Here is a 12,103-nt window from a genome sequence, read left to right on the forward strand (position 1 = left end):
AGGAATGATCCAGTTTCAAGTTTTTCTGCAATTTTTAAATTGAGATAAAGTTCATATAATGTGCGATTCACTATTTTAATGTATACAATTCAATAGTTTTTAGTGTGTTCACAGTGTTGTGCAACCATCACCACTGTCTAATTCCAGAACATTTCCATTATCCGAAAAAGAAATCTGTAACTGTTAGCAGTCATTCCAGTCTTCTCCTCCCCTCATCCCTTGGCAACCATTAATTTATTTTTTGTTTCTGTGAACTTGCCTATTCTGGACATTTCATATAAATGGAATCATACATTATGTGGCCTTTTGTTTTTGGCTTCTCACTTAGTATAATATTTTCAAGGTTCATCCAATAGCGTGTATCAATAGTGTATTCCCTTTTTTTGGTGTAATAATATTACATTCATGGATATACGACATGTGTTTATCCATTCATCATTTAATGGAATTGCTGGGACGTATATTAACTCTAAGTGTTTGAGAAACTACCAAACTATCTTTGACAGTGGCCGTACCGTTTTATATTCCCACCAGCAGTGTATGATGGTTCCAATTCCATCTTCTCCAACACTTGTGATTCTCCTTTTTTTCCACCCCAGTTACAGCCATCTGAGTGTGTGTGAAGTGGTATTTCATGGTGGCTCAGATTTGCACTTCCCTAATGATTAGTGATTTTGAGCATTTTTTCATGTGCTTATTGGCCACTTGTGCATCTTCTTTGGAGAAACATCTCTTTATATTCGTTGCCCATTTTTAATTGGATTATTTCTTTTTTGTTGTTGTTGAGTTATTAAAGTTCTTTATATATACCCTGAATACTGGATTTTTATTAGATGTGTGATTTGCAGATATTCTCTCCTATTTCGTTAGGATTAGAAAAGAATTAGGTTTTCTTTTCACATTCTTTTTTTTTTTTAAAGATTTTATTTCTTTATTTGAGAGAGAGAGAATGAGAGAGAGAGAGCATGAGAGGGAGGAAGGTCAGAGGGAGAAGCAGACTCCCTGCCAAGCAGGGAGCCCGATGCGGGACTCGATCCCGGGACTCCAGGATCATGACCTGAGCCGAAGGCAGTCGCTTAACCAACTGAGCCACCCAGGCGCCCTTCTTTTCACATTCTTGATGCGTCCTGTGACATACAAAAGTTTTTAATTTTAATGGAGTCCATATTTATCAATTGAACTGTTGCCTAATCCAAGGTCACAAAGATTTACACCTATATTTCCTTTTATGTGTTTTATAGTTTCTGTCTTAGAATTAAGTCATTGATCCTTTTTGAGTTAATTTTTGCATATGGTGTGAGGTTGGGTTCTAAATTAATTCTTTTGTTATGTAGCTATCCAATTGCCTCGGCACTGTTTGTTGAAAAGACCTTCTTTCTCCATTGAATGATTGTGGCACCCTTGTTGAAAATCATTTGACTATAGATGTATCAGTTTACTTGGACTCTTAATTTTATTCCACTGACCTGTATGTGTATCCTTACATCTGTGCTACACTGTCTTTATTACTGTAGCTCTGCATTAAGTTTGTAAGCAAGAAGTGTGAGTCCTCCAACTTAATTTTCCTTTTATAAGATTGTTTTCACTATTTGGGGTTCCTTGCATTTCTATATGAATTCTAAAGTCAGCTTGTTCATTTCTGCAAAAAAAGGCAGCTGGAATTTTACAGGTTTGCATTGGATCTGTAGGCCAGTTTGGGAAGTATTGCTGTCTTAACAATTTTAACCCCTCCAATCCAGGAACACAGGAAATGTTTCCATTTATTTAGACCTTTAAAAATTTCTTTCTACACTATGTTGTAGTTTTCATCGTTCAGGTCTTGTACATCCTTGGATAAATTTATTTTTGAGTTAGTTTATTCTTGTCACTCTTATCAACTTTGCACTGGAGGTTATAACCAGGGCAATTAGGTAAAAAAAAATATTAGAAGGTATCCAGATCGGAAAGGAAAAACTAGAACGATCTCCATTTGCAGATGACATGAGTGCCGTGTGCTAGACACTGTACAGATAGATATTTTGCATACTGCTTCCTTATTTGATTTTCACAAAACGCTTGTGGTTTATGTATTTTCGGGCTCATGGTGCAAATAAGAGGATTAAGATCGAAAAGAGGGTAAGCAATTTGTTCAGCATCACCCAGCTAGTATGGGTAGAAGCTGTACTTTCAGCTTATTTCTGCCTGATTTCAAAACTGCATCATAAATGCTTATGGAAGGCTTCCTAAGTATAAGGCACCATGCTAGATTCTGTGGTACTTTTTAAGAAAAATTTGTCCTGTTCCTGGGAATATATGTTTGAAAAGACAAATTATAAAGCCTAGAAAGAGACAATTTTGTCAGCACTTGTTTGCATTTCAGGATTTATACTTTAAGAAACATGTAATAACCATTTATGATCATGATCTTTTGTCAAGGTCTATGATATATTTGTTTTATTTTACTTGTTTATGGAAAACATATACAAAAAGTTTATCTTGCCACCAATACACTATTCTCTATCAGCCAGCTTTTTTCTCAAAGAGATACAATGTTACTCTGAAACCCAAATTAACTAAATCAGCCTTTATTTATTAAAAATTTGTGCAAGTTTGTTATTTTTATGTGATACATGGAACTGTGTAGTTATGATGAGAATAAGGAGAATCCTTTGGTCATCTCAGTTTATCCCACCAGGAGGTCCATCTTTATTTTGTTAGTGTTCGTCTGTGGATCTTGATCTATTGCTTGATCCTTGGCAATGTGATCTTCACTCCAGAAAATAGTAGTAAAGTTATTAATGGCACTTGCTTTTTGAGTGCCTTTTATGTGATCATGTGTTTCAAATCATTTTACATGGATTATGTGATTTAATCCTCTCATGATAACCCTGTGAGGTGGGTATTATTATTATTAGCCCTGCTTTACAGATGAGGAGAACAGTAATTTATTTACTATCAACATTGCTAGTAAGTGATAGAGACAAGATTCGAACCCTGGCAGAATGGCACCAAGGCCACAGTTCTTAATCATGATGCTACTCTTGACTCATGTACTTGAACTGACTACTTTTACATCCTGGAAATTTACTGCATGTGTTGTGGTCCTTGTGGTTCAGTTACTGGCAGTTCATTCCCATAGTAAGTGATAGAAATACCCTGATTGCTATCAGTATTCTCTGTGCCTTGATTCAATTTTTGTTTTACTTTAAGTAACTGTTTTATTCTGCACCAGTGAAGCTGGTGGTCTCTTTCTAGAAGTGGAAGCGCTTATGTAAATAACGATGTTTTCTAAATAAGTATATAGCTGGTTATCCGCTGGTTTTATTTTGCTGGGATTCAGACTGATACCCAAGGAAATCAGAAAACCTACTTTGGTTTCTTAAATAGTAAGATAAATGACAGCTGAAATCAAATCAGGAAATGGAGGTCAAAGGAAGAGAAGTAAACACAAATCAGGAAATGGAAGTCAAAGGAAGAGAAGTAAACAGAAAAAAACTGCCTTTTGATTGTCTTAAACAGATATTTAACCTAAATCCGGCATACTCATTTTTTTCTGTATCTCTCACATTTATATTGCAAGAAGTTTTACTGTAATTTTAATAGAAATGTATAAAATTATTATGCATAAAATTTCTTCTGGAGTATTAATCACTATACCGAATCATTGACCATTTATTCAGCTCAGATGACACATTACAACTGTAATAACTCCTAGAGATGTGACGAGGAGAAGTTATATCCCAGTGGGTGATTAAGTAGGTCAGATAAAACTCGGGGTCCCATAGAACTCTCTGCCTAATGTTCATTACATTTGTTAGATCTCTCTCTTTCAAAATTCAAACTGTATCTTATTTTTTTCTCTTTTCTCTAAGCATGATTATTTACTGAATGATGTAAGTCGCCCTTTACTACCACTTTCCAGAAGTCCTAACATTTTGGTCACTACTTGTACTGTTCTGTCACTTAGAGGTCAGGGTAAGCATGTCATACTTTCTGCACCACCGGTAACTACCCTGCTTCCTGATTTAGAAATACCACAATGACCAACTTCTCTCTTTGTGCACAAAGGTTATAAATGTCACTCCCAGGCGTGAGGCCTGACAGGTAATACTTTGAAAATGCACAAAACTCACATTAACATCACAAGGATTGTTATTAGAGTCCTGGATTTCCTGTGTGGCAGTGCAGTTTGGATCATGATCAGAGAACCAAACCCAAACCCAATCAGTAGTTCTCTACATTTTGCAGTCAACTAGAGTATTAATGCAGCAAACTGTTGATGCTTTAAAATGTTGATTTTGTCTTCATCCAGTGTTTTTGGAAAACACAAAAATAAGGATTTATTGCTAGACTCACCACTGTTTTCTCAGCCTCTTCCTTCCCAGTGTCCTTGTCTTTTTGTTATACTCACACTGAACGCCATGATCAATGCAACTTTGTCTTCTTCTTTGAACCTGCACAAGTGCTGCTGAATTGGGTTGGAGAAAACCACAATGGTTGTAAGGATTGGGGTCTCTGTGTTTAGAAGTTTATCATTGGTACTTGGCAATCATTCTGTATGTCCCTGGTTAGTAGAATTTCCCATTTCCCAGATCAACATATGATATGAAAATTATGATCTCATTTTCTTCTCCTGTCATGTGAAAATATTCCAGATTGCTTGCTATGAATGCACTGATGAGGCTTGAGATTTTTGTATCATTGTTGGAGAATAATGCCCAGTCCTACTGAAGCAAAATCAGCTGAGAAACCTGAGCTGTGGACCTTAGATAAATGTTTGTAACTAAGTTCTTATTTTCAGAGTGAAATTAATGACACCCAGTTATAATTTGGTCATAAGTTTAAGGCATTCCCATGAAAATTATTGAGAAACTGAACATGTAGGTAAAACCTTGATATGTCCCATTTTACTTCCTAAGAGTAAAACAGGTAGGTCTTCTTGTATTTAGGTCTGACTTTAATATTTGAAGAATGGATGGAAAAGCACATCCTGTTCCCTCCTCACCTCCTCCTCGCATCCCCCACCTCATGCCACAGAAATAAGATTTCAATTTTTGAAATACAGGCTAAATAATAATTATACCAAACACTTTAGTTCAGAAATATGATTTTTTTCACATCCAAAATGAGTAGAAAGAAATTGGTTTTAAGGCTCAAACAACAACTTTAGTTGTATGAGATAATAGGGAACACTGTGTTGAAACTTAAACAGGCATGAGCCTATCTTTACTATAAATCTGTCTTGATCTCTGTGGGATTCCTGTCTTTCTTGATGGACAGTGAACTCCCCCCCATCCCTGCCCTGAATGTGTCTCTCTTCCAAACCATGAAAAGAACAGGAAGCATTGACTATAAAATCAGAAATACAAAGAGCTAATAAAGGCTTGTAGGTTTTGAATTTCTGGTAGCTATTCTTAATTATTCTCATATGTTTTCGACCCTAGTTTTTTAATTATGAATTTTATTTACATTGCTCATTTCTCTTTTAGCAAGAACAATTTTAACAATTAATTAAGGGTTTCAATAAACTATGGATATGAAAATAAAACTACGATTTCATAATAAGCTTTAATGAAAATTTTTATTAAACACTTATTTTTGTATACACATTGGGTTGAAACAAGTAGAAGGTATAGCTTATCCAAGTTACCTAATATTGTTAATATTTAAACAGCTCTGTATACCTCAGGGAGATTTTTCTAAACCTTATCTTACTTGGTTCTCTTTCTTGGTCTTCTTATCAACCTGGTTCGCTAGATGTGATTTTTTTATCCCTGTTTTACAGACAGGAAAACTGAACTGTGCGCATCTGCCCCCATTGGAACAATCACCACTTTTTATCTGTTCTATATATTGGGCTTACATGAAAAATTTTGTTTGAATGGAAAGAGCATGGCAGAAAAGGTTTGAAAACCTCTCACCTACACCATGCTATATATAAGTACATAGCTAGATTCTCTTGAGTTTTATCATTTCTGTTTTTAGTAGGAAGTAATTTAAATTCATTGAAGACACAAAGTTTCTAAAATGCAGTTAGTTTCTAAAATATTCTTTAGGGCTTCACCATTTTTGAAATACGTTTTCATTGCACACATTTAAATGGTTTTGATTCAACTAAAATTTAAAATGTATTTGTCTTAGCTTTAAAACTTCTAAAATAAATCTTAGGGACATATAAAGTTATCCCTGTGTTTAAATGGTGCATAATGAATATTATATTGCAAAAAAATTATGTATGTAGGATGGCAAGAGGGACTTGTCATGGTTTTACAGTTCAAATTATAGGAACTAATTGCTTGAGGACAATACAATAACATTAAGAATTGGTAATATTTTACAAATTGAGACTTAATGATTGTAAACTAAAAAATGAATTCATAAATGATGTACACATTTGGTTATATTTAGGCATATATGCTTTGTATTAAATTATGTGTAGTAAGACACATCATTACATTTATCCAGTAATAGCTATTAAATGACTATGTTCTCTTTTCTTAATACTTAAAAAAATTGGGGGTATATGTTATTATTCATTCATTCATTCATTCATTCATTTATTTAAATAATCTCCACACTCAATGTGGGGCTTGAACTCACAACCTCAAGATCAAGAGTTGCATGCTCTACCAACTGAGCCAGCCAGGTGCCCCACCTACATTCCATTTTTAATTGATGCTAGAGCTTTCTGTATAAATGGTATAGTAATAGCAGAATATGTTGGGGGTGGGGGATTAGCTGAGAGTCAGCTAACATGGGAGAACGCTAACCCACAATATAATTACTTATGTTTCATTAGGGAAGAATGATTAGGTTTCTCTTTTTTGAATAAGATATCCTTTCTGTGAGCAACGAGACATCTAATCTTGATTGCTTAATATGACTTGAGAACTTTGTTTTCGTGTGCTATCTTGTGTTGACATTTTCAACTTCTCAAATAAAATGTGGGTAAACATGGGAGAAGGGAGGGTCAAAAGTTTACAAAATCTAGTTTGTAAATGTTTATCTCAAAATTAAGTTGATTTACATCTCAAATGCTGTCTTGAACTTTCTAGTAAAAATGAGCAATAGATATAGAATTGTTATTTTAAAGATTCACTAGTATTTACTTAGTTTGGTGTTAATATAGCATATAAATTAATCACCATATTACTACCTCTATATTTGCTATTTAAAAAAAGGGAAGATAAAAATTATAAGAATGTAATGTGTATTTCTAATTTTTTAGTGTGGTAGCGAAATTGCCCTTTTCCCCCCAAAGTTTTCTAGGGTACCTGATTTCCTTCTTCAAATAGTTGCAGTAACCGTATATTCCTATAAATCAGCCTTATACATTTCAACCAAAAAGATGAAGGAAAGAAAAGAAGTGTCCATAAAGTAATCAAGCCATAGCTTTATCTTTAGGAATGCATGTTTACTATTTAAAGTAATGGGTCAGGGGCACCTGGGTGGCTCAGATGGTTACACGTCTGCCTTCGGCTCAGGTCATGGTCTCCGGGTCCTGGGACCCACGTTGGGCTCCTGGCTCAGTGAGGAGTCTGCTTCCCCCCTCCGTCTCCCCCTGCTCATGCTTTCTCTCTTTCTGTATCTCTCTGTCTCAAATGAATAAATAAAATCCTTAAAAAAAAAAAGTAATGGGTCAGTTGGCAAGTCCATGTGATTTGGAGATTTGAATATAATCAGGTCTGGGAAGAGGATGAAATGGAAATACAGAAGAAAGCATTGAAATGTTGTTCATTTGTTACCCAAGACAAAAAAAAAAAAAAGTAGGAGGTCAGGGTGAAATTGGTAAAAATCATTTGAGACAAAATCAGGGTGGCACATGAATACTTAAGATTGGGGACAAAGTGTGATAGAGATATGTAAGAATATTCTATTTTTTCTTCAGTCTTAGACATTTTTCCTATATTAAAATCTTAAAAATTTATCCATCCAATCTAGTGGAGTGTGAGATATTTTATTTCATTTTAATTTCCATTGTTTAAAGCAACAACTTGGTACTGTAAAAGATAGTTTCTATTGTTTTAAAACATTCCCTGGAATCTGTTTGTGAATACACATGTACATATGTACATACATACATATATATTTGGATGATCACAAAATAAGTATAATTGATTGCCAAAGTTCAAATGAAAAAATAAAATCAGTTATTACTTGTATACACTAAATAAGCTTTATCCTATTATTCCTTTGGGATTGATGGATTTTATTCACAAAAAATGTATGGTTATTTGACGAGAGTAGTATTAAAAATAAAATACCTTCTGTGTCCCTATTTACTTCCTCAGTGAACGTTGTTGGGTAGCTGGTACATGAATAAATTCTTAGGGCCCTTTATGATTTCCATGGTTTATCTTCTCCGTGGATTCTTTTTGTATACAGGTCCACTATACACCAATATAATGTTTGTTGCTGTGGTAAAGGTACAATAAATGATTGCTATTATTATTTCAGACCATATCATGCTCCCAGAAATTGAACAAAAGAAACAACCAGTGTCCCTGGGGAAAATTGATGTTGAGACATACATGCACATAGATAAACACAAAAAAATAGAATATTAAAAATAGGTTAAACACTTAAGAAAAGAATAAGTAGCAGAAATTGAACAGTCTGCTCTAAGTATAGCTGTCTATATATAGCAGTGTGTATATAGCTTGAGTCTGGATGAAGGGCTTTCTCCAATTAATTTCCTCTCGTAGGTAGTTTTTCCTGACATTTCTGAAATGTAATCAAACTGCCCTTTTAAGGTGGACAAAGGGATGTATCAGTTGATTTTTTCCTAAAATTCTCTTTGGGAAACATCAACCAGAAATGTTTGTGATCGGTCATGCTTATGTCCACAAAGCCACCGCATGGACCCATTCTGAACATGAAGGATGGACCACAAAGGACCATACTTCCCACTGGTTAAGCGCTAGACCAAGTCCTCGGAAATGAGTGAGCGTAGGAGCAGTGGCACTAACAAATGCCTTTTGTCTGCCAGGCCGCGGCACCGTGGATTGTATCGTGTCAGGCTTCATCAGCTACCTAATGCAATGTAACTCGGGAGATAAGATAAATCAGACAGATGACACTGTATTAGATTTGAAAGATGAGAAGTCTTCCAAAGCAATTGCAGAGTGTATATTTCAGCGCTGTTGACTTCAGGAGGTTATTGAAGTCAAAAGTCTTTGCAACAAAACCAATCTTTCAAGAGCTGGGTAGCAAGTAAGCAGAATCATGCTTATTCCTTCCAAAGAAAATTACCTAGGAAAAAGTGGAATTCTTCTTGGTATATTTGTTTTACACAGCTGTTGGGTTTAACCTCATTTTTTAGTATATCACCAGCTTAGGTGTCTGCTTTTTTTTTTTTTTTTTTTTAATACATCTCAGGTACAAATGTGTATTAAGTAGGAGAGATGGATTTTCCATCTATTGCTAAAAATTCTAAGTGCAAGCACCTACAACTATTTGAAATGAATTTCTTGTATTTGTGACTCCATATCACTAGATGATTATTTTCCTAAATTGTTACCCAAATTTAGAAATTTAACTTTTGTTAAATAGGGTCCTATGATTCCCTTCTTTTTAACATTCTGAAACTTCACATTTTTTTTTTTTTTAGATATTTAATGGAATGTCATAAAATTAATTTAGGAATTGGGAAATGGAAAAAACTGTTGTAACTGATTGCCCTTTCTTTTGTAGCCCACTGTGTGTGAGCGAGAGCTGTGTGTGTTTGCTTTTCAAACCCTGGGAGTAATGAACGAAGCTGCTGATGAGATAGCAACCGGAGCTCAGGTAGGAGCACACAGTGCTAATTAGTCCTGATTTTGATTTGAAAAATTTATTCTGATCCACTAGTTACCATCAGTCTGCTCTTCTTTTGGACACATTTTTGATAGTTTGACATTAGATTAAAAAGCAAGCTGGCATTTGATTCTTTTTTTTTAGCTGGAAACTGAATTTTGCTATCTGTATCTAGTGAGTGTTTTGTCATTTGGCAGTTGCCGAGGGAAGAAATTAAGCCAACTTTCTTGTGTTTGAAAAATAACTGTGATTCTGTCATGGTGAAGTTGAAATATTGAAACCCTTGCACATGCATTATGTAAAATTTATTTGTAAAGTTATAGTGCCATAAAATGGAAGCCAATTTATTTTTAAAAACTTAGGTGAAAAGATGAAGGGCCGAACATATAAGGAAAAGCATCCAATTTTGCAAGAGCAGTGTTTATGACATAGGAAGAAAAATATAAAAACGAATGAAACAGCTTGGAAGTAGAGAAGCATTCCATGTTTCTGCAAGGAAAAAAATAAATTCTAAAGATGCCAGAATTTACTTCATGAATTCCATCAAAATTTCAATTGCTTTTTTAAAATTTATTTATGGAACCTAACTTCCTAATAAATTTATAAGAAAAAAAATCAGAGAAAACATAAAAAAAAAAGAAAAGAATGTTAATTAAGGGAGGCTAGACCGACCATATACAAAAACATATTATGCAATCCTATATTTTTTAAAAAAATGCAGTCCTGGCAAAGAATAGAATGGCAGATAATCCCCCAAAGAGATCAAATTATAAATATATTTAATAGACTTCAAAGGAAGCATCATGTCACATTGTAAAATTAAAATGATTTAGTAAGTGAGGTGGGAAGAAATGACCTGCAACATGGGGGAGAAAATCAGCTTAGCCCTTTACACTGTGTGTAAAACAAATTCCTAGTGGCTTAAAGAAGAGTTTTGCCATACATACTTGACGTTTTTTACTTGAAAGAATAGTGAATGTTAAGAGCTAAGTATGAGAAAATTTGTTTTGCCTCAAACATAATTGTATAAAAGCACATAAAACTTGAAAAGAAAAACATGAGGACTATAACAGATTAATAGAGGAAATGAACACACGATTCACAAATACAGTTAGTAAAGAAACATAAGAAAATATTCAGCTTTACTAAAATCAACAGGAAGCTAAATGTGAAGAGAATTACCAGTCTGTTACTTACAAAATTTGCAAAGATGGATGGGGGAAAATGACTATAAAACAGACATTCGTTCAACAAGTATCGAATGTCTAGAATTAACAGGCATTACTCCAGATGAAAGTACAGCAGTTAATATAGACTAGCACAGGCCTCGTGGATGTACATACATCCTGTTAACCTAATCATTTCACTGATTACCTAAATGGAGGTACATCCACTTGAAGAAATATTAAGGAAAACAGTTATGATATAATGAATTATAAATGAACAATAATACAAACAGTATAGCATTGATCATATGTAATGTGGAAAAAAAGATTCCATGATTAAATTTCAGAAATATGGCTTAATATCGCCCCTACAGCTAACATGCACATATTTGCATATTAAAGGCTCTCAGAATCCCTGAAACTAAGAAAATAAGTAGCCAGTACTTGGAGGGTTTCTCAAATGTATCTGACCATGGTGGATCTTTTTCCTTTCTTTCCTTTTTTTTTTTTTTTGAAATGTGGAAGTTTTTCTCATCAATTGGAACTAATACTGCTCAAAAAAAAAAAAAAAGATACTTAAATATATGCTGTTTATAGCTATTTGAAGTGCTCGATTCAGCAGCACATACACTAAAACATAGCTATGTAAAAATGATTAAGCTTTACACAGATGTGTGTATGTTTGTGAATATACATACATGTATACATACATGAATAGGTATGTGGGTATATATGTATTATATATTTTATATATTATATATAAAATATATATTTTATATACATTATATATATTTATATATTATATATTATATATATATATATATATATATATATAAAATTCTTCAAGTGGTAAAGTTAACATCTGTGCATTTTAGTGGATGTAAATTGTCCCTCAGACGATGTGAAAAGGGAAGGAGTTAGAGCCTGGAACTAAGAAATAATTAGAAGGAAAATGAACATCATGCTAACAGTAGGCTAGATTGACAGAATATTAGGTGCTTTTTCCCCCCGCTTATTATAGATACCTCTCAAAAAATAATGGTTGTTAAAGAGAAGTTAATTTTGGATTTTATAATGATAGTTACAAAACACAGTTACTCGATCATATCAATTTAGTGATTCTATCTGAAGCAGAATATTCTTTTCACTACTTTAAAGCAAGT

At 33.9% G+C, this 12,103-nt stretch overlaps 1 protein-coding gene across 4 annotated transcripts in view; it reads left to right on the top strand.

Annotated features, from left to right (window-relative positions):
- The window catches only part of PARP8 (poly(ADP-ribose) polymerase family member 8), a 172,765-nt gene that overhangs the window by 129,286 nt on the left and 31,376 nt on the right, over positions 1-12,103 (top strand). For all 4 annotated transcript variants that reach the window (XM_032415219.1, XM_032415218.1, XM_032415221.1 and 1 more), the window contains one exon: positions 9,673-9,765. In XM_032415219.1, coding sequence (XP_032271110.1) covers positions 9,673-9,765 — 93 coding nt within the window. The remainder of the gene's footprint in view (positions 1-9,672; positions 9,766-12,103) is intronic.

Source organism: Phoca vitulina, unplaced genomic scaffold (assembly GCF_004348235.1).
Source record: "Phoca vitulina isolate PV1807 unplaced genomic scaffold, GSC_HSeal_1.0 scaffold17, whole genome shotgun sequence".
In the NCBI taxonomy this organism is placed as follows: Eukaryota; Metazoa; Chordata; class Mammalia; order Carnivora; family Phocidae; genus Phoca; species Phoca vitulina.